This window comes from Tachypleus tridentatus, chromosome 7 (assembly GCF_004210375.1).
Source record: "Tachypleus tridentatus isolate NWPU-2018 chromosome 7, ASM421037v1, whole genome shotgun sequence".
Taxonomy (NCBI): domain Eukaryota; kingdom Metazoa; phylum Arthropoda; class Merostomata; order Xiphosura; family Limulidae; genus Tachypleus; species Tachypleus tridentatus.
In genome coordinates, this window is record NC_134831.1 from 23152152 (window position 1) to 23175932 (window position 23781).

Consider the following 23781-nt stretch of genomic DNA (forward strand, 5'->3'; position numbering starts at 1 on the left):
GACGGATTCCAGTTGCCTTGATATCGTTTTTCCATTTTGTAGTTAAATTTAACCACTACTGCATTTTACAAGCAGAGAGAACTTCTTGTGAATTAAAGCAGGTGACTGAAATGAAAATACATTGTACATAAATTTTTGAAAGATGTCGTTTTATCAATTTGACGGTACGTTTCTTTGATGCTGTTTGAACTGAAGATTCTAATAAAAGTAAAGCATCATTCAGAATGGCCTTGTGTGGTCAAACTTTAGGGTCATCACATTGTCGGACCTCAGCTAGTGCCATCCCTTGCTTGTATAGCGGAAAGTCTATGAATTTACAAAGTTAAAAGCAGGGGTTAGATTCCTCTCGATGGATTCAGCAGATTGCTTCATATGGCTTTGCTATAAGAAAACACGCACGCACACAGCCAACGCTAGACTCCACATAACAGTTTAATCTGATCAAACAATACGAGAATAAGTTGCGTGCTAGCGTCAGGTTTGGGGACCCTAAGGAACTTTTTTGAAATTATAACTACACAGTGTTGATTTTACCAAGCGCGAAGCCCCAGGTAGCAGCTTAATTAGATTGCAGAGTACACTAAGATATTGTGTGCCTGGGGGTAATTTAGAGAAATACAACCCTTCAAATATTATTTTAATATTTAACGTTCAAGTCTGTTCTTAACTAAACGATCTTGATCAATGGATGAGCTGGGTATCATGCACAAAAGTACTCTCATAATCATTGTCTTAAGAGTTTGCTTCATAGTGGGATTTGAAGGATTCCTCAATAACTTTTTCAAATTATAGCTAAAATTAGATGCTTAACTGTTAAATGTTAAAGTTTAAAATGCTATTTGTGACTCACAAGGGTAAACATTATGTAATGAATTTCATTACTTGAACTTATAACTGGTATTGATTATGCACGTTGGAATTTCAGTAATTCCTCATTTACTCACTTGAGTTAATTACGAAATCCCTCATAGGATGAAAACCCTTGATAACCTGGTACATATCATCAACAACAACACGATGAAAGTTGACAAAGTACATTTATTCAGATTATCACATCATCTGCACAACCTAATGCACAACTTTTAATGTATAAGAGTAACTGCAGTTATGTATGTCTTTGCAGTGGTGCACCAATTAATTGCTGCTCATTTTTGAAGTTTACAGAAGTCTCATCGAGGGATAACCTCTTACAAACCACTGGAAAATACAGAACCTTTCAAATGTTATTTTCTTCTGAATAGTTGATTCTTGAAATGAAAAAAAAAAGATTGACACAAATTTCCTATAAAACATATACAAGAAATATCTAATTATAATTATAACTTACATCTTCTAAATCTTCATCGCTTTTAATCAGCTGAGACGGTCTTCTTTGTCATTGGAATAGGTCTTGTAATATGTTGAAAATTTGTGTTATAGTTTGCTATCAGTAATGTTAGTCATGAAAGAATATGCAAAATAATAATTATGAATTATCACCATTGTTGCGGTCTTTGTTTATTGATCATCTGTGTTCAAAGGTTTAGAACGAATAATAATAATCATAGTCTTTCATAAACCTAAGGCAAAAATTTCAACAAAAATTGAACTTAATCTTATGGAAAAATTATTTCAGTTCTTAAGTTTTTACACACAGTGGCTTTAATGTATATAATTGAAATATAAAAAAATCCCGTGTAAGAAAGAATACAACAGCATTGGCGTTGGTCGTATCCTCATTATTCTACAACAAAGTATTGGGCAGATGGGGTTAATTTTTTTCTTTGTCTCAATGCAATTACAACAAAATATTCCTCACACTAATTTAACATGAAGAAGTTTAATTTGTTAAAAAAATCAGTATCCACACAGAAAATAATCATTGTTGCTTGTGATATAGATGACCATTTCGACCACGATTTATGATAAGGTTATGGTATAGAGATTGGAATTTGTTACGGTACATGTGAGCAGCATAGAAGAACCCTGGATCTAGTTGAACTTGTGCGTTTTTATACTCAAACAATGAGAAATTATGTTTATGTATTGGAGTAGAAACGTCTGATTTGTTACATTGTTTTGAATATTGCGCACTGCTACACGAAGTTGTCTGTGCTATCCGTCTCTAATTTAGCAGTGTAAGACTAGAGGGAAGGTAGCTAGTTATCATCGCTCACCGTTAACTCTTGAGCTACTTTTTTACCAACGAATTGTGGGATTGACCGTAACATTATAACGCCCCCACGGCTGAAAAGTGAATATGCTGGGTGTGACGGGAATTCGGACCCATGAACCTCAGATTACGAACTGAGTGCCTTAACCACCTGGCCACGCCGGACCAGCGTAGAAACGGATAATGTAGATCTTGAGGTTAATGTAGTCGAGTAGATACAGATGAAGGAGTTTCAGGCCAACATGTACTGAACTATATCACTTTAATCTGCCTTGATATTTGGTTAAGATGAATACAACTATTTGTACATCACAGTTGTACATAACATACATCTGATTGAACAATGACTGTATTTGGAATGCATTGCTTCTTTAGAAATGTTATATCTACAATTGCTTGCCATACATCTTCAGTTAAATTGAAATTATGCAGGTGTTCTCAGGTAGTTCATACTTTTAAGAAACTTGTCTCTTAAATTACGTAATGTAATATTTGTGAAACATCTTACACTTGATAAAAAAACGCTTGAACTTGGTTATTTTCTTGTTTTGTTTTTAAATTTGTTGATGGAGCGTAGATTTACAGAAGCCTAGTTTTGAGTAGAGTATGCAGTAGTACATAAATACCACATATATATGTACACATACACGCGAATATTACTAGTATTTAAATACTATCACGTCACATGTTTCAGATAAAGTTACTTCAACACATGCGCATACCAAGCAAATTAGACGATAGCGACATGCACCCAAGATCTTGGTAAATAATCTTCGAACCATTTTAAAATACTGTATTTCACAAAACATACCTCATTCGTATGGAGATGTATGTCAACACCTTTAGTGTATTGTAAGGAGCAAATCTACGTCCTGCTGATTTACTGTTTACTTCAGAAAATACTTGAGGATTAGGTGAGTAAAATACGTTTCGACAACTTTAGGACTGTTTAACAAAACCAATAAGAACTTCAGAACCTGTTACGTGTATCTATGAACCAGTTTTGGATTCCATTGATCTCATCATCACTAAATTAGAGACTGTCAAAATTACCAACTTGTCTTTTATCCACATAACAATGTCAAATGACTTAGCTTCTTTATTATAATTCAGTAAAATGTTTATGTACGCCTTATATATGTAAATATTGTGAAATGAAGAAATGAGATTGTAATTCACATGTATATTTACTTAAGAAAAAAGGTAACGAAACAAAAGTACGACAGGCACAGAGTTATCATCATCCCTGTCTTTTGCTAGTTCCATCAGGCTTGAAAATCTTCGCCTCCACATGAAGATATGCCTGATATAAATATTCGTCTTCCAATTCCAATATAAAAATTCGATTGATCCTCTGTTGGTTGTTGAAGATAAAGGATATGTTATTGTTATTTATTTCAGACCAGGCCCAATTTATTATATTACATATGTCAATGTATTACTACTTCAAGCAACCGGAAGTTTGAATTTTAATTTAGTAGTTAATTAACTGTTAATATATGTCAAATTCATGTTATTTGTCAACAAGATTGATACACAATTTCGTAATAAAACACAAATATATTGTAATAAACAAACCTAAAAAACACAATTTATAACTCAGTGATGTCGAGAAACCCACTTGTTGAGAAATTTATATGCAAAAACGGCTCGTTTGGGTTGAGAAAATATTTTACATAGAAGAGCGAACAACGTTTCGACCTTCTTCGGTCATCGTCAGGTTCACAAAGAAAGAGGTAACTGACTGGAAGCTGACCACATGTTTGAAAGGGGTTGTGTAACTGTGTGTCGAAATGTAGAGGGCGGTATTAGATGTTTGAATATATAATTTTATTTATTTTATTATATTAATATAGGTATAAAGGTGTTCCTTTATATTGGTTTATTTTGGGTTTAAGTTGTTGTATAAGTAAGGCTTCTTTGATTTTGCGTTTGTTTATGTTTGTTTCTTTATTTAGTATTTGAGTGTTTTCTATGGTTATGTTGTGTTTATTTGACTTGCAGTGTTCGAAAACGTGTGAAGGTGACTTTTATGTTCTTTGAATCTGGTTTCCATTTTCCTACTTGTTTCTCAATATAGAAGTCGTGGCAGTTATCACATTGTATTTTATAAATAATGTTGGTGTTGTGTTTGTCAGTGTAGTTTTTACATAGTATAGACCTCAGTTTTGTGCCTGGTTTTTGAATAAATTTGGTATTAACTGGAATGTCATATTTTGTTACTAATTTTTGCCAAATGTTGGTTATTTGTTTGCTGATGTCAGGAATATATGGTATACAGCAGTATATGGTTTCGTGGTTTTTTGATTCGTGAGCTGTATTTACTTTAGTTGGTGGTTGATTTTGCTTTTTGTCTAGGTGTGTGCGTATAATGTTTTCTACGGTTTGTGGAGGAAACTTATTGATGTTGATGAAGTATTGTTTTATTTTGTCTAATTCATCGTTAATTTTATCTGGTGAGCATAGTTTTATGGCTGTGTTTATTTGGTTTCTTAGTATGTTGAGTTTTGTTTTGTTTCATGTGCTGAGTCCCAAGGAATGTATAGTCCAGTATGGGTGATTTTTCGGTGGATTTCTGTTTTGAATTGTGTGTCAGTTCTTGTAATTTTGAGGTTAAGAAATGATATTTGATTGCTTTCTTCCTGTTCACATGTGAAGTTAATGTTGGGATGTATAGAGTTAATGTGATTGAAAAAATTAAGTATGTGTTCTGTAGATTTGAATCCCGCAACCGTGTCATCTACATATCTGTACCAGTATAGTGGTGGATGTAATGCTGTGTTAATTGCTTGTGTTTCAACTTGTGTCATAAAAATATTGGCTAGAACTGGTGATACTGGGTTGCCCATGCTTAGGCCATTTGTTTGTATATAGTTTTGGTTGTTGAACATGAAGTTGGTCTTTATCGTGGTGAATTCTATGAGGGTTGCTAACTGGTTACTGGGAATTTCTATAGTTGGGTTAGGGTCTCGGATATAGAGTTCTAAGGCTATCTTGCAGGCTTCAGTGGTTGGAACTTCTGTAAAGAGGGATATAACATCGAAACTGGCCATTAAGGCTTTATGATTAAGTTGATTTAGATTAGACTTGAAATTAAAAGAGTCTTTGATGAATGAGCTGGCTGATGTTACATATTTAGAGAATGCCCATGCTATGTATTTACCAAGATTGTAATTAAACGATTCATATGTGGACATTATTGGTCGTAATGGACAATCTGGTTTATGAGGTTTGGGGATGCCGTATATTTGCGGTGTGCGTGAGTCGGTTTTACGTAGGTAGGAATAAAGTGTTTGTGAAATTGTGTTGGCTTTTTTCATTTGTAGTAGTAATTTGTTCAGTTGCGTCTCGTGTGTCTTTGTTGGATTTGTGTGTATTGGTTTAAATTTGTTCGTGTCTGATAAGATGTTATTCATTTTTGAATGTATTCATTCATGTTCATTATGACTATAGCGTTACCTTTATCTGCTTTTAGAATTTTTATGTTTTTGTCTTGTTTTAGGTTTTAATGGAATTAATGTCTCTTTTGTAAGGTTGTTTTTTAGTTTTCTGTTTTGTGAAATTATGTTGATGGTTTTGTGATAAAATTCTTTGAAAAAATCGTTTAAGATGTTGTTTTTAGGTGTTTCTGGAAAATATAAATTTGTAATTTTACCTGGGAAGTTTGGCTGTTGGATGTCAATAAAATTATCTAAGTTGTCTTTTTATGTTGGTTGTGTTTGGTTGTTTCCTTGTTTTTCTTCTCTGTAGAAAGTATCACAAGTCTCCTGGCTAAGTCTTCTAAACATGTTTTGATTTCTATGGTTGGAATGTACCTAGGTGCTATTGCGAAGTTGAGTCCTTTGTTAAGTAGATGTATCTCGTCTGTGTTTAATTGTCGGTCGGATCTGTTAATTATGAGGTTAGTCAACGGTTCGTTGTTTTTGTGTCTTTTCTGTTGTTTGCATCTTAGTTTTTCTAGTTTTTTGTTGTGGCAGATCTTTTTTGTCTCTGTCGTTCTTAGTATTGATTTCGTTTATGTTTCGTTGTATAAGTCCGTAAATCTCTGGTTTAATGCAGCATGCCAGTTGATGGTCTAGGTTCATTTTTTGTTTTTGTAAGTCATGTAGTTCTTTGTATTTTGTGTTTAACATGGCTTTAAGTAGTTTTTTCTGTAAATTTTTGATAATGTTTGTGCATGTATTAACATTTTTTGAAAGTTTTACCTTTACAAAATTAGGGGTTAGTTGTTCTTTTCTACATTGTTGAATAAAATAAATGTCATTTCTTCTATTAATAATTCGTTGGTTTAAATTTCTTAGTTTCCTAACGATCGTGTGAGCGTGTACTGTTAATAGTGGTGTACGGTATGCTAGTTCAGACATTATGGTCCTGTCATCAATATATAAAATATAGTCACTCAGGAGAGAGCAAAATACTAGTACTATTGGCGCCATCTATAGTGAATGATAAACAATGATTCACTGTGTCAAGCCTGAAAAAGCAAAAAGACACTGCATGGGTTCTTTAAACCCATTCATGAGGCTGAACCTGATCAATCTGCTGCAGCCAATCAGGTTGAAATCTGAATTGTCAGAGTCATCACTGTGGCCTTCTACCAGTGCTGCCACTATCACATCAGGTCCAGTCTGGGACATTGGAAATTACATTTCTGATGATGTCAGCATTGGTAAACAGGTAAGTCGACTCCTCATTATATTAATTTTGTATTACAAATCATGCAAACACTGCATCGTTGGCTTTTACAGTGGAGATGGCTACTCTACAGTCAACATGCAAAGGGTGCTTTCTGCTGGTGTTGGAAGCCAGAAATTGGGACAACTAGTGAAATTTCCATACACAAACTGGAAGAAGGCTGCTGAAGAATTCAAGGCACATGAATTGAAACATTACCACTAAGACGGCAAAGAAAAAGCTAACAATTTTCTACAGGTCGTAAACACAAGTTCATCTGTGCACTTGCAGTTTGATGCAACTTACAAGCAAGAAATTAAACAGATTTAAAATTGACACTGTATTGCTGCGTGGGAGACAGGGTTTAGCTTTGAGGGGAAAATATGATTCTGGTCCAATATTTGTTGGTGAAACTGATGAGGAGCCCATTAATAATGATGGGAATTTTCGGGCAATTTTGTGTTACAGGGCAAAGGGTGATGTCAAGCTTTCAGCAAGCCTTAAGGGTACAAAGAGGAATGCTACGTATCTGAGCCCTCAAATTCAAAATGAAATCATCAGTGCCTGTAATACTCATGTTCTTGATGCTTTGGTCAACAGGGTTAATGCTGCAAAGGGTTTCTCAATATTAGCTGATGAAACAACAGATATTTCAGACATTGAACAGTTTTCGCTGTTTGTAAGATATTTGCATGCCAATTACAACTCTGTTGCAATGAGAGAAGCGTTTTTGCAATTTATACCTGTTCATGATGTGACAGGCATAAACTTGGCTGTTGTTATCATAACCAATCTGACAAAATATGGTATTGACATGGCTTACCAACGAGGGCAAGGGTACGACGGTGCTGCCTCTATGAGTGGGAAATTCATTGGTGTCCAGAGACAAATAACTGATAAATTCCCACTTGCACCCTATGCACACTGCAGTGCCCATTCCCTGAATTTGGCAATTTCTGATGCTTGTAAAGAAGTTCCTCTGCAAAAATGCATAGGAGTAACTGCTAGCATTGAAAACTTTCTCAATACATCCAAACGAAAGCACGTTTTGACTCTTTCGGTGGAGAATAAAGCACCTGAATCGAAAAAAAAGTTTGATAGGTCTCTGCTCCACCCGGTGGGTTGAGAGGCATGACTCAGTCATTGTCTTTCTAGAATTAATCCATGCAGTTGCAGATGCCCTTGAGACCATATCAGGTTGGCAAGACAAAGATTCTGCTACGCAAGCCAATCAATTGTTGTATTCTATAACACAGCCAGAATTCGTCATCACTCCACTTACCTCTGTGCAACTTACTGCAGCAACAAAACATTGATATAGGTGCTGCGATGCATCACGCAGAAATAATGGAAGATTTAATCCATTCACTCAGAAATAATACTGTGAATGAATTTAACAACATTTTCTGTGAGGCTCAAACTCTGTGTAGTTAGCTTCAACTGGACATAATAATGCCAAGGCAGGCTAAAAGACATGAACCGTGCTAACCCACAAACCACTAGCCCTAAGGTGTGTGTGTGTGTTTCTTTTAGCAAAGCCACAACGAGTTATCTGCTGAGCCCACCGAGGGGAATCGAACCCTTGATTTGAGCGTTGTAAATCCGTAGACTTACCGCTGTACTAGCGGGGGGCAGTCCTAAGGAGTACTTTCGTATTGTTGTATTTGTACCATTTGTTGATCACTTTCTTTCACAAATATGTGACCGTCTGTCTAGTCACAAAACTCTCCTTACAAACTTCATGTCTACTACCATCAGGATCTACCACAGAACGGTCAGAACCTACAGCACAACAATGTGACTAAATTAAAGAGTTGATCAATATATACAAGGCTGACATTGACCGCACTTCATTAGCTGCAGTAGGTGAACTTAGGGTTTGGTACAAATCACTTGTGAACAACAGACCAAAAAATATCATAGATGCATATGCAATGTGCAATGCAGAAATGTTCTCAGTCATTTCTAGACTTGAAAGTTTTTGCCACGCTGCCTGTGTCAACGAGCTCAGTGGAGCGTTCGTTTTCAACTCTCAGAAGACTCAAAACGTATTTGAGAAATACTACCGCTGAAGATCGATTGAATGGCCTGACCTCATTATACATTCACCGTGATATTAAAGTTGAACCAAACTATGTTGTAGATGTCCTGGCAAGAACGAACAGGCGTTTGAGCCTTTCATAGATATTTGATTGTATTTTTCTAGTTCTGACAAAACTTGCTGTATTGAAAGTGTGTTCAATCAGACATTTGCATTTGACCATTTGTTTTGTGTGAAATTATCTGCCATGCAATTACGAATATTTATGAAATTTCACAGGTGGCAACTGAACTTGTCTAAAAAATTTGGGTCCATGGAGATGTTTTAACCCCCCCTGGCTACGCCCTGGACAACACTGAATCTTATCTCCAGTCTGGAACTAAATATTTTATCGACGATCTAAGTCTACGACGAATAAATTAATCTTGAGTTGATACTGTTACACCTCTTTTTAGCTAACTAGCTTGGTTGACCTCACACCACTACAAGTTTACTTTTTACCGGTGAAGGTATTTAATGTTCTCTTAGAAATAATAACGTCCGAAGTGATTTACTGAAATTGAACGGTTTGTAATGTTCAAAATTTTTAAAGTTCCTGGTCAAGTAATGTAGTTTTTCTGATTAATAGACGTTAATTACAATTATAGATTTATAGGCCTGTAGCGTAATTGACTGTAGTTGTCCCATCATATTCTCTCTTGGCGCGTTACTTTTACACAAATCAAACGAGTTTAAAGAACCTTCACTGAAGTTCGCTTCGCAACAGTAATCTAACAAGTTTTCGTAAACAGATATTGTTGCTTGTTGCTTCCAAACATTTTCTACAAGTTTCGAGAACAGGCGGGATTTACACAATACACCGTCATGTATATACGTCACATAGCAAAAACAGAAAACTATGCAGAAAAAAAGGTAGGCACGGAAATAGATGTACAACAGTAAATCTGTTTCAGATAATATTTAGTCTACTTCCCTTCCTCAGTCTTGGTTTGTGTGGGAAGGAAAGAAACCTAGTCTAGCTCACACTTTGTACACTGACAGGACGTGTCATGTGGTGGGACAGTCATGACTACTTTTCTAAAAAAAGTCTGCAATATATGTTCTTTGGCTCTTGGTCTTAACTATTTCGAAGATAAGACTTTTTTGTTTCTTCTTTTTATTGGACAGGACAACCTGTTTAATATCTCGAGCCAGGTTCTATGTCCTTTGTATTGTTCATCGTTTTCTAGCATCATCTAATGCTAAATTTACATATATCTCAAAGACATCTTCTTTTCTTAAGGCTAAAGCTCCTATTTTAAAAATGGTACAGCTGCATGAAATTACTCACTCAAAACGTCAACCACTCCATGCCACCAGTTCCTTTGTCTACCAGCATAACAATGTAAATCATTAACCCCCTGACAATCTCAACAGGCTTTAGAGAATACTGGTTTATGAGAGTTAGGTACTGTCATGACTGTGAATATGGAGCATTACGATCATTCTTTTTTTCTCAAATTAGACCATTCAACCCTGTGTCATTATTTATAACGATATTAGTAGTTTGAACATTTTGTTTGGAAATGGGCTTGATTTGAATATTTTAAAATGTTTCAGTAAGATAACCGTCTCGCATCATGTCCCCATCCTAATGATTCCTTAATGATTTATATCAGTGTTACATGAACATCGCCAACAAAAAAATCAGTTTCACAGTGTCTGAGTGAAATAGTGTGAATAAAATGCACGAGACATATTAGCACTGCATGAATCTATAGTAGGCTCTGCTATCATGTGATTATTATTAAATTAAAGTATTACTGATAGTAGGATCGAGTTTTATAAAACGATAAATCAGTTACATTCACACTTAAATTTGGGTGTAACAAATCGTAAGTAAATGTAAGCTCATTGTAGGTTTCAGGAAGTGGTTATTCAACTTTGTTTAAGGATCAAATTAAATCTTTAGGTTCTTTGTAATGACCTGGTCTGATATAAGTTATTGTGGTAATAAAGTGAGAACCTGAGAAGTAAGATAACCGTCTTGTATCATCAGGTGAGTTATGCCAGCTATGTGCATATTATAATTCGATTACTGCCACTTCCCATGAATCTTGGAAGTTGATAGTCTAGGAAATAGTGATATACTTTGTCAGAGTACTATTAAGAAAATAATACACAGAACTGTTACTAGGTAATGTCACATAAAACTCGTTCTTGTTGAATAATGAGTGATAAAATTATGCATATGATTTTATAATGAGAGGACCTTTGTATTTCTTTGAAAGATTCAGCCATTATATTTATCAGAATATCATTTCCATTTTACAAAATATTGTTTCTCTTTACCCTTTCCTCAATATTTTTTCTATATCATAGATGTTATTGGGAGACGTTTTTTCCACACTACAGATTGAATACAGTGATAAACGTCCATTGGTTTCATTTTAATATTGCTATGAATAATTGATTATAACCAATGACAGGTTGTTTCCACGATGAGTAAGGTAGCATCAAGTTCTTGTTTTAAGAGTGTAATTAAATATTTCTGTAGATGCCTTTGTTCCATTATGTGTATTGTTCCTTGAGATAGAATTGAAACAAATGGTTAATAAATTCTGTTCTAGTATTAGTTTGAGGTTTACGAAGTTTTCGACCCTGTTATAAAATATATTACAATTGTTGTACTTTTCGTATTCTTGAGAGGAGCATTCCATGCATATTCATAAAACACATCGATATACGTAAGTAAGTATTTAAAATGATTGTAATATTGACTTAAATTAGAGAGATCAGAATATCTTTGTTTCTCAAGTCATGAAACAGTTACTCTTTTTCTCAAAAACGTACATTTTCAAGGTTTGTGTAGAGTGTATGTATCCTGATCACTTAACTTGTTTATTATTTGTTTTGGTATGACGGATTTATATAATGATTTCATAAAATTTTTATGATGTATTGTTTTCTATGCTGTCTACTCTTATTTAGTTTACCATAAACAGTACAAATAAATTGACTTTTAAAACAGATAATGTTAATTTTTAAATAATTCAAGGCTTAAAAGGATGACTACAGCTCATGACGATAGTCAAGACACAATAAATAAGACAGTACGACTTTATTAAAAATGTCCTTTTGGTTAGAGTGAATGCACTCTTTTGAAATGGATTATCTAAATAGTTCTTCTCTTTACCTTTCTAAAACCTTCTTTGGGAATATTCATATCTGATAATCATTCCATACATTTAAAATTATTTCATTTTTGTAACATGACGTTGAATAGATCGATTATATTACTGTTTGGAATGGATATTCTACTGAGCACTAATTCTTTACGATCATTCCACGTCAGACCACCCCTGAAACATACAGTTTTTAATTGAATATCAGCTTTCTTTTTATATTTCTAAGAAACACCGGAAATTATCTCTAAATTTTAATGAGTTAGCAATTTCATTTTAATATTAACGGCCATGTTTTGTAAATTAAAATTTTGATGTTATAGCTGGTTTATGGGAAAAATATCATTTTGTATGTAAGAATTCATTTCATTATCTATAGAGTTAAATGCTTTATGTACTGATCCTTCACAAACTTTCAATTGATAAAAAGAATGAATTATTTCTAAGAAAACGATAATCATTCGTGTTTACATATTTTTAGATTCAAAGAGCTTTATTAATAGCCCATCCTGCCAAACTACCAAATAATGAAATTGTACTAGTAAAGGTAAAAACTCTTGCTTCTGGTTTTTTGTTTAACTGATGCTTTTCTGATAGCCAATTCTCTCAATAATTATTTGTTTCTGCTTTTGCATATTAGTTATGCGGACATTACCGTTTTAAACTTTAAAAGGTCATTCACAAATGCAGACGATAAAATCGTTTTTACCTTGGGCAATTATTTCTTTCGGCCCGGCCAGGTGGGTTAAAGCGTGCGACTTGTAATCTTAAGGTCGCGGGTTCGAATCCCTGTCTTACCAAACATGCTCGCTTTTTCAGCTGTAGGGGCGTTATAATGTTACGAACAATCCCACTATTCGTTGGCAAAAGAGTAGCCCAAGAGTTGACGGCGAGTGGTGATGACTAACTGCCTACTCTCTAGTCTTACACTACTAAATTAGGTATGGCTAGTACAGATAGCCCTCGATTATCTTTGCGCGAAATTAAAAACAAACAAACAATTATTTTTTTTGAATGTTAATGGGTTTGCAATGTAATTCCGTGAACAAATCATGTTAACTCTGTATCTAATAACAAATAAATGAAAAGAAAATGTAAACTCAACACGCAAAAACTTTTTATTTGTGTAGCAATTTAAATATATCTGATAACAATTGCTATTATGAAACGCACAGGATAGAATCAAATTTGGAAGTTGATTAATCTTGGTGTGTCAGATAGCTCCAAATTGTAACACAGAAGTTTCAGCAGACTTTTCAGTATTTTGGCTTTCTATCTCCCTTTCCTTTGTATAAATGGTCGTAGGTTCGCTCTCAGTAATCCAGCCACTCTCCTCAGGTAGAGATAGTCATTGTTACTCGATGCATGGAATGAGATGAATGTGTCATATCGCCCGGTTTCACTGACTATAATCAGATTATAAAAGATATTTACTCAAAAATATTCTTTTAAACAACGAAATTCATATCTATTCAGTAACTAAACATTTGAATGCAAGTTCTCTAATCACTTATGATCCATCCTTCACTTTCACTCATGAGATCATCAGTGACATAAAGATTCGTTTATCAGGCCACAAATAATCATGAAAAATTTCAGATAAGGTTTCGCCAGTTTGAAATTTTATAATATATTGCATTAGTTTTGTACACATTGATTAAAATTCATCATAAAACAATATGTCGTTTTCAGGAATAGGATAAATAACTTAAAAATATTAAGTTAAAACTTTGCTTACAAACTGCGACTTATCATTTACTTTTGAACGTGACACTAAACATGTAAAAGAGTTAGTGGATGTTTTTTTTTTATCTCAAACCCTTATGGAAAAAAATGAAATGAGACTCATCAGATATAGTTCATGTTTGAATACACTTGGGGTCTCTTCCCAAGGCCATGCACATAGTTTATTTTCAATCCATAAATCATGATGAGGAATTAGATTAAAAAATCAATATCCACAAAGAAGGTTTTTAAATTCTGATTTGGTGTAAACTGCATAACAATTCCTCTTTTTATCTTTATTGTAATTTGTCTGAGTCTCTAGATTTCTATAAATATTCTTATGATTAGTCAAAGAAATAGGAGGCTGAACAAGATTGTATGTATTAGTTATCATATATTTCACTGATGAGAAATTTAAGTTTTTACTATTCAAAAGATTGAAGATAAATTCTCTAATTTTATAGCATTACTTTCTGTCGTTGCATAAGTACCCGCAGTTTTCTGATCAACATTAACTTACGATGTTGTAAAGTGTCAGTCTAGCTAGTGTGGAAACTCTCTAAGATATAGAGATGGACTGCTAGTAATGTCTGATATAATTTCAGAAAAGTTTGTGCTGTTGTGAAAGCCACCAGAATGATATTGGCTTGTTGTTTCTTTGGAAGATATTCATAATTTTGTTTCCAGTGAAAAGCTGTTACTTCTTTGTTAATCAATGTAACATCTGTGATATCATTATCTTAGTGTTATCATTCATTAAAGTGTGGTACTCTTTAACTAATGGTAAGTTGTGGTTTGTTCTCAGACATACCACAAAGTCCATACAAAGAATTAAGACATAATTTTGCAATATACTTTTTTGCTTGACTAAATGCTATATTTTCTGGAGTCGTTTGCACTTTTTCCTTTTCATCATTCTGGGTGACGTAATCTTGTTTTGCTTCCAATTCTATGCAGCGAAAGGGCTTACTATAACTTTTTTAAATTTAAAAACGTATCAATATAGTTTTTAAAAAGATATTTGGTCTTAACAAAAACATGACAAACCCCATATATTTTTGTTAACTGGTATCCACAATCAACTTCTTTTTTCACTTCTTTGATGCACCAGGTAGTGATGAAAGCTCTTTTATCACTGTGCCTCTTATTTAGATTCCACAAATGTTTGCATAAGAGATCAATTAGTTTATCATTACTTCTAAATTGTGAAATTGAATGATAAAATTTCTCGGGGTAGAGTTTTACATTCTATGAATGCAATTTTTTTTAATCATAGAAATTTTCTGTTATGATGGTAAGATATTCAACTGGATACTAACCGTGTTTGTTTGTCCATGGATATGTATTGTCCACGTGCTTGATCTTCTTTTAAACCGTAATAAAACCTTGTCACATTGACTTTCTCTCCACAGAAGACATCTTGTACAGCTAGGTGAGTATGGTCTCTAAGGAAATTTATCAGGTCGTAATCATTAGATATCGTTTTATTGAATTTGTTTTACCATATTTTATTTACTTGCTACAACAGGACATTGAATTGTCGTTGTCTTTGTAATGTATGCTTTCTAACATATCTTATAGATCTATCTAAAACTACATTTTGTGAATCAAGATCATAACATGTATTGTTCCCACAGTAGTAGCATCCGTAAACACAATGATTGTGTTTTGTACCTTACTGAATCCGTCATATCTATAACTTAGGATTTTTTCTCTGACCACTATTAAGCGCATGATAGATCTTGACCCGTCAGTTTTGTATATGTAATTTAACCACTGGATAATGTTTGGTTGTAGTTGTTGTTCGTAAAGTATCCGTGGTTAGGTACAAGAACTACTGACCATGGTGGTAGAAATTCTCTTCTGTTTATAGCCGAACATATAATAGCAATGGTCTTGTATCTGAATGGATCTGTGTCACAGGTTACGTGAAACTCTTCCTTGAACTGAAGACAGCGACATTGAAATATATCTACACCCGATCAGCAGTACCTTAAGACAAAAGAAAGTAATAAATATAACTTTTAACCAAATTCCAAAAATAAAACTTTCAATAAATATTTTAAGAGTTGATAAATGCAGTGTTATTTTTTACCTGTACATCTCTTCTTTAAAGTCAAATATGCACTATTTCTTTCCTTAATAACAGTACTAATCCAGGAACCTTTGCTTTATGGATGCTAACATGGTCTAAGAGTATTAAAAACCAGCATCCCATGCATGTACTCGATACTATTGATTTGATTTTATGTTGAAAATATGTAGCACCTATCCTTTATGTAGTTCTTCTAAACCAAACGTTTCTGTAAAAATGATAATGCTATGGGTATGAAATTATAACTATCGACTATTTGACTTCTTTATTCTAGAGAAAACATCAATGGTTATTTAAGATATGTGATTTACATCTTATTCATCTGATTTCACCACCCTGGAGAAACATTGTAATTCTGTTCCTTCTTTCCTGTCTATTTTAAGTCTGTCGATTGGAAAAATCTGGTACATTCATTACAAATTACGGATTGATGTTTCGAACAGTTATTACCATAATAAGTTTAACGATAACCTGAACAATGACGCATACTTAATGTATTAAACTCTTTGTCACAATCTGAACAATAATAATTTACTGCAAGAAAACCTTTCATATAATGTTGAAACGATGATCATGGCACCAAAGGAAAATCGTTTCAGGACCTTTATGAGTTACATAGTATGAATGTTTAGATGTCATTCAAATGTTATTATTTCATCTATTCCATCAGCAGTATGTCTCCGGATTTACAACGCTCAAATCAGGGGTTCGATTCCCCTCGGTGGGCTGAGCAGATAGGTCTATGTGGCTTTGCTATAAGAAAAACACACACTCATCTATTCCACATGGTCCTTCTGGGATACTATATGAATCATATAACGTATATAGCCATAAGTGTTATTAGTGGGCATTGTTGATCTCTAATAATAAGATATTTTGGATACTTTTTGAGCAGTGATAAAGCTATTACTATAGGTTTAGCATAGCAAAGGTCATCGTTATTATTTATAGTAATAACCTATCGTTGTTAGTCGATTAAAACTATTGTTCGATAACTCATAATTACTGGCACTGCTTAAGGGTTATTCCAATGTAGTAACTTTAATTGTGAGAGTTTAATCTAAAAGTATGTTATTTTTATATTGCTTGACTTTCGCGATGTTCATTTAGCTCATTTCAGTTGAAAACAGTTCCTTATTTTTTAAAGTGTGACAGACGCAAGATTCTAGAAACCCATATTTATCAGGATTCTTTGAGGGTTTGGGCCAAAGAAATAATTATTAATTAGATGGAAACATAACCTATTAAAATTACCAGTCGTGTAAACTGAATTTGTTTACATCCGTGAACATGGATAATATAATAATATTATTATTATATAATAATAATCTATCAAGCAGAGAATCTATGGGATTCTAGAAACCCATATTTATCAGGATTCTTTGAGGATTTGGGCCAAAGAAATAATTATTAATTAGATGGAAACATAACCTATTAAAATTACCAGTCGTGTAAACTGAATTTCTTTCTTAAATATAGTTTTTTCTATATATATAATTATATTATTTATTACTTTTAGACTACTATTAATTGTGTTTTTATCTTATATTAATGTTTAGTCAGTTTGCCGTACTTGAGTACATGAAATATAAACAAATTACATCAGAACACTTTCACAAATATATTAATTTTTTACTTAATTATGACACATTCATAAATATTGTTTAGATTTAGCTATGATGACAAAACTCACTTGCACGTAAATGTTTGTTTCTTTCACGGAATAAAGGGTTCTTGTACAATCTGATATCACAGGTGGAGGTGAAAATAATGCATTTAGAAACTACCCTTTAAAAAAGCATTTTACAAAGTGTATTATTTTTTGTTCTTTTTTTGCTATTCTAGGAGCTTTAACTAAGAATGTAGTAACGTTAAATTTTATTTGCAAGAGAGTTATAGTGTCCAGTGAATGTCCTGTTAAAGCACAGAGTTTTGCTAGAATATTACTTACATAAATTACATTTTGTTTTGAGATCATAATTTAATCTTTCAGATACCATAAACCGTTTCCTGAGTTATTTCTAGAAATGAAAGTTCGTCCATTTGTAGCAGTTTTCGGATGTTTTCTAATTTATTTTGGTCTTGGTGTACTGTATTTGTTGGGAAACATCATTCCTTACATGACATCTTATCTCAGAAAAAGGGTTGATGAGAACACAACATATGAACAGACTTCCTGGATTGCCTACGTAACTGAAATCATAAGTTCATTCTTCTTCCTTGGAGTCTGGGTATCTGAGCGAATTGGACGTCGGCCAAGTATCGTGATTGGTTCTGTAATTTTCAGGTGAGAAAATGTAAAATTAACATCAGACATTAAAAAATTCATTGAATATGAGTTGTGCTTACAATATCTGAATGTCAGTACGCTTCGAAGTTCTTTCGTTCGTGTAATTACATCACATACGGTAAAACGAAATGAATATATTTTAATTAAAATCTAAATACAAATTTGGTACCGCAAATGTTGTTTATGTATGTATGTTTTAATAACTATAAAGTCACTTTATATATACAAGGGAAAACATGGAAATAAAGGTATTCTATTCTTTTCAAAGCATTTCTATAAATATAAAACTCTGGGTTCATTCCACGTAGCTGGTATAGCACAGAGAACCAGTTGTGTAGGTTTGTACTTAACAAAATCTACTACTCTTGTGCATGAAACAATTAAAAGTTTCATATTTTATAAGTTTAACATATTGTAAAACTATGAAAAGTAAAATCGTTAAATTTTAAGAGTCAAAAGTTGCAAAGTTGACTGTTTAAATAAATATATTTACCATTATTGTAACGTACTTCAGTATATTGTTAATTTTGTTAACATTTACATATTTATAATATATATTTACTTTTCTTGAATAAATGGAATGAGTGTGTGCAACACTTTCCGTAAAATTTTGCGGTTGTACCAGAAAGAACATCGTAATGCACTGGTAAAAGATATTTATGATAATAAGAAAATGATACCTGTTGCGTAATAATCAGAAAAATTGATATATCTAACAATCAAACTATATTGTTATAATCAAATAAAACATTAGTAAATGTGTGAAATCTATCTATAATAATCGGAAAACTGTATTTCTAATGAAAATATTATATAGTGTATTGATGAAGAAACTGTATTTTTAATAAGAAATATAATAATAATCTATCAAGCAGAGAACTATCTGTAACTACCAGATAATTGTAATGTAATAATAATAATAAACACGTGAAATAATAATAGCTCTATAATCGAAATGTTCAGAGAACTATCTTTAAAAATACCACCTACTGATAATGTTGAAAGTTTTGTTTGATTATTGGGAACTAAGTTCAAAGCTACACAATAGACTATCTGTGCTCTTCACACCTCTGGTATCGAAACCCAGTTTCTTGTGTTATAAGTCAGCAGACATACCGATGTGCGACTTGAAACGTTAAAAATTGTTTCGATACACGTGATGGACACAATAATGATTGTGCAGCTCTGTCTATAACTAATAATGATAGACCATTGTGCAGCTCTGTCTATAACTATATACAGACAAATAAAAATATTTAATAATGAGAAAATTGCATTTATATTGATAAAAAACTGTAATGTAATGATTATGATCTAACAGAAATAATTGGAAAACCATCTGTTATAATAAGAAAACTATTTTTCATAAATAGAAAATGGTAATTCAATAGACGGTAAACTGTATGTAATAATTAGAAGACTATAACGTATTAATTAGAAAACTATCTGCAATAATAGTAGAAAGTGACTGATATTATCAGAGAACAATATCTGTAATCATCAGAATTCCGTATCTACAATAAGCTGAAACCTGTATTTGTAATAATAGTAATAATAAAAAAAACTGTAATTTAATAATTCCAAAAACGCACCTGTAATAATCAGAAAGTAGTACCGTTATCATCAGAATCTTATGTGTAATAATGATAAAACTAGAAAGTAATTATCAGGAAAATTCTGTAATAATAAAAAAATTGCAATTTTTGACGAGAAAACTATAATGTAGTAATGAGAAATAATAACAAAAACTGTTCGTAATCATCAGATAATTGTAGTATTATAATCCAAAATTATAGTCTAATAATCCTAAAATTTTCTACAGGAATAAGAAATTTGTATCATTTATAAACACAAAATTTTATTCTCTAATAAAAAAATTGTGTATATGGTAATCAGAAAATTGTAATAATCTGAAATTTAATTTCTGATAAAAACCTACAGCAAGAATAATCATGAAGATGACTATATTATTAAAAATCTGTAATAATCAGAAAACCGTATTTAATAATAAAAAACTCTAATGTAATAATCAGAATTCGACCTCAATAAACCAAATAATGTGTCTGTAATAATATGAAAGTTGCTATATAATAATCATAAAATTATTTGAAATAGCTGACAGAGGAAGACTTTATATTAATCAGAACACTATCCGTAACAATTGCCCTCTAGTGGCTCAGTGATGAATCTGAAGATTTATAATGCTAAAAACCGGTTTTTGACATTGATGGTGGGCACAGCACAGGAAGCCAATTGTGTTGCTTTATGCTCAACCACAAAACAATTCACACAAGTTTTTACTACACTGTTAAATACCATTTATATCATATTTACTCTGCTGATGAATACCATATACAATATGGTTGTATTATTCACACTATTTTTGCTCCTTTGCTAAATACAATCCACATTATACCTACTAACCTCTTTATTATTCCATATTGATTTGTACAACTAAATATTAATTTAAATATTGAATAATAAATTGTTCATAGTAAAAAACAATGTTATTTTTTCTTAATTTAGTTGTTTTTATTTAAGCACAAAGCAACACAATGGGCTATCTGTGCTCTGTTCGCCACGGGTATTTAAACTCGGTTTTTAGCGTTGTAAGTCCGCAGATATTCCGCTGTGCCAGTGGAGGGCTCTTAATTTTGTACATGCAAAAAATAGACTAAATGTTGCATTCAAGACATTAAATGTTTGGAAGGGCCTGTATTTGATACTAATTTCTTTATTATCACAAATAATAGAAAATAAATTACTTTCAATATACTTAATGTATCATTAGTTTCGGAACTACAGCAACTTACTGGAGTATACAACATAGCGTGGAAGCTACAATTATTACCTTAGGGGTGGTTGTCAATGTTGGAATAAACCTTTGTTTTGGTTTTCCGTTAGCTGAAGCAATGGAGGTATGTAAAATAGGGTATCTTTGTATTTTAACGTTTTGAATTTACCGAAAATAACTGTACTACAGATATATTTGAAAAATAAGAAAATAAAGAGTGTATAGGAATTAAAATACCAGGAATACAAATAATGTTTAGTGGAGATTATTATAATAAACCAAATTATTGTGCACAAAACTTTAACACATAAGGAACCTTTATATGTGAAAATGTTACTTATGGTGGCTCTTTGTGGATCAATCAATCAATATGGAGAATATTTAATACCAATTAAAATGCTATTTTCAAATTAAATGTTGCTTTAGCAATTGCCGTCTCCTTTCCTTATTTTTCAAGACTTGAATGGGTTATATCCACTCTTAGATGCTGTAATTATTTATGGTAGGAATTGTTTTGTGGAGTGTTTCTTCTCAGATAGTGGCCTTCTTCTCTTTAGTAATGGATAATATAGCTACTTACATATCACAAGTCATACATTTATTACAACTAATCTATCCACTTGTTCACAAATTTTTCCTTCCTTCATTTTCTAGGAAGGTGGAGAATGATTTATAAGGCAGTGGTTATCTACTCATCATTCTGTGGAAGGTTGGCCACAATCAATGTCATAACTTACATGTGATGGTATATGCATTATACGGTCAACTGATCTCCCTTCGTAACTCTGTTGGCGCTTAATCACTAACCTAGCATTTGTTAATAGCTGCATGTAGGCAATAACTGATCACATTTTTAAAAACAGCTGTCCTTACCATTCCTAAAACTGCCACATATTTTCGACAGTATCACTACTCATGGTGGATATTTGATAGATAGCCTCAGTAGCGTTGGCATAACTATAAAATGGTACTCCATTTGGTTGTGAATGATTCTTGTTTGTATTATGTTTAATATTAAAATTAGAGTTAACATAATTTGCTTTGTGTTCCATCAGAGGTTGGATTTCTCATCGAATATTTTTGTGACTTAGAAATTCAGAAGTCTTTTATAGTTTTTACACGTACGATAAATCAAATACGAGTTATTTAAAATTTTATACAATACCAAGCTACTTTTTAACGTGTGGATGAATGAAAGCATAACCACTCTGTTAATTTAGAAACGTTCTTATGCCAATCTGCTATACAAATGGAAATTATAATAAATGGATTGAAAACTGCAGCTATTTATTAAAGAATTCATCAGTAAATTCAGTTGGCTTAAAACGTTTTTGATTTATAATCCTACATTTCTTAAATTTCACTTCTTAGAGTCACTTTTTAATTTAATTGGGAATGACACAAAAGATTGAGGAAAATTTGAGACATTTTCTTTAAAACACTTCTAGTTTTTTTAAGGTAATCTAAAGTGCTTTCTTAGCAGTGCCTGTTTTTTGCTCGACTTAAATAGTGATGGTTTCTGATTTTAAGTCTGGCAAAATAATATTTAAGAGTTAACAATCAAACGCTTCTCAATTCCAGTGGTTCCCCAACAATAAGGGTCTCGTGGCAGGAATAGTGTCTTCAGGAATGGCTATCACACCAGTTTTAATGAATAACTTGCATACATTATTTATGAACCCTAATAACCTTCAACCTGATGCTGATGGGTACGTTTGTTATTTAATTATTAATATTATCATGGTAGGAATAGTGTTTTAAGTTGGTTTAATAGTCTACAAGTACTTTTTGTTCAACTTGAAATATTTAATCAGATTTATTGTTATAAAGTTTCATTGTTCCACATTTTGCATCTTCGAGTACTAGAAAAAATGAGATAATATCATATTTTAAGATTTCGAGACTCTATGTGGCTCCACGTGTAGAAATGTATTATTGATATTAAAATGTGTTAGTTTTTTTTAACCATATGACTTACTTCTTTACTGAGTGTTCCTGCAACTATAATCTGGAAACATGTTTGTTTGTTACGAGTTTTCATAGAAAACTACATAAAGACTACTGGACTAAACATTCATCATTTTTAACAAGATGTAAAGCACTAAGCTATGGCACCCATAGCTAACTCTTGAGCAACACTTATGGATAAAGAACTAGTACAAAGCACCCATCATTATCTTTTGAGCAACACTTATAGGTAAAGAATTGGTACGAAGCACCCATAGCTAACCCTTGAGCAACACTTACAGGTAAAGAACTGATATAAAGCACTCATAGCTAACTCTTGAGCAACAAGCCTTTTTTTTAAGAAGACAAAGTCAGAATTCTTAGAAACAATAGGTTATGTGTTCATACTACCTTTATTATGTATGAAGTACAAACAAGATACAGATTTATTAATTTTATTTATAAGCATGAATTTTCCAGCAGTATAGACCGAATAAAATAATAAAATTTATATTTTACAAGAATACAACATTTTCTATACAATCATGTGCAAATTTTTAGTGTGTTGAATCCCATCGTTTGTTATCCTTGATTATCCTCTCTACTTTATCTAGACAGTGAAGATCTGCCTTCCATAAACTGGGATACTACTGTCTACCACGAATATATTAACCAAAATACAACAGCAAAGCAAACCATATTACGACCATACACACAATAATAAAGCCATCAAAAAATACATGAATAAAACCAACATTTATACAACCAAGGATACATTAACAAATACATCCATCTATATATCAGTAAACCCAGTAATGCATTCATTAATAAAGAAAAGCATAGATACATAAATAAAGTAATCGCTTATATATTAATAAGGTAAGCTATGATACAACAAT

General features: G+C 32.5%; 1 protein-coding gene across 1 annotated transcript in view; it reads left to right on the forward strand.

Moving 5' to 3' along the window:
- Positions 1-23781, forward strand: part of LOC143254935 (apicoplast pyruvate carrier 1-like) — a 55872-nt gene that overhangs the window by 14569 nt on the left and 17522 nt on the right. The window contains exons 3-5 of the mRNA XM_076509845.1: positions 17845-18138; positions 20933-21059; positions 22517-22644. Of these exons, the coding sequence (XP_076365960.1) occupies positions 17845-18138; positions 20933-21059; positions 22517-22644 (549 nt within the window). The remainder of the gene's footprint in view (positions 1-17844; positions 18139-20932; positions 21060-22516; positions 22645-23781) is intronic.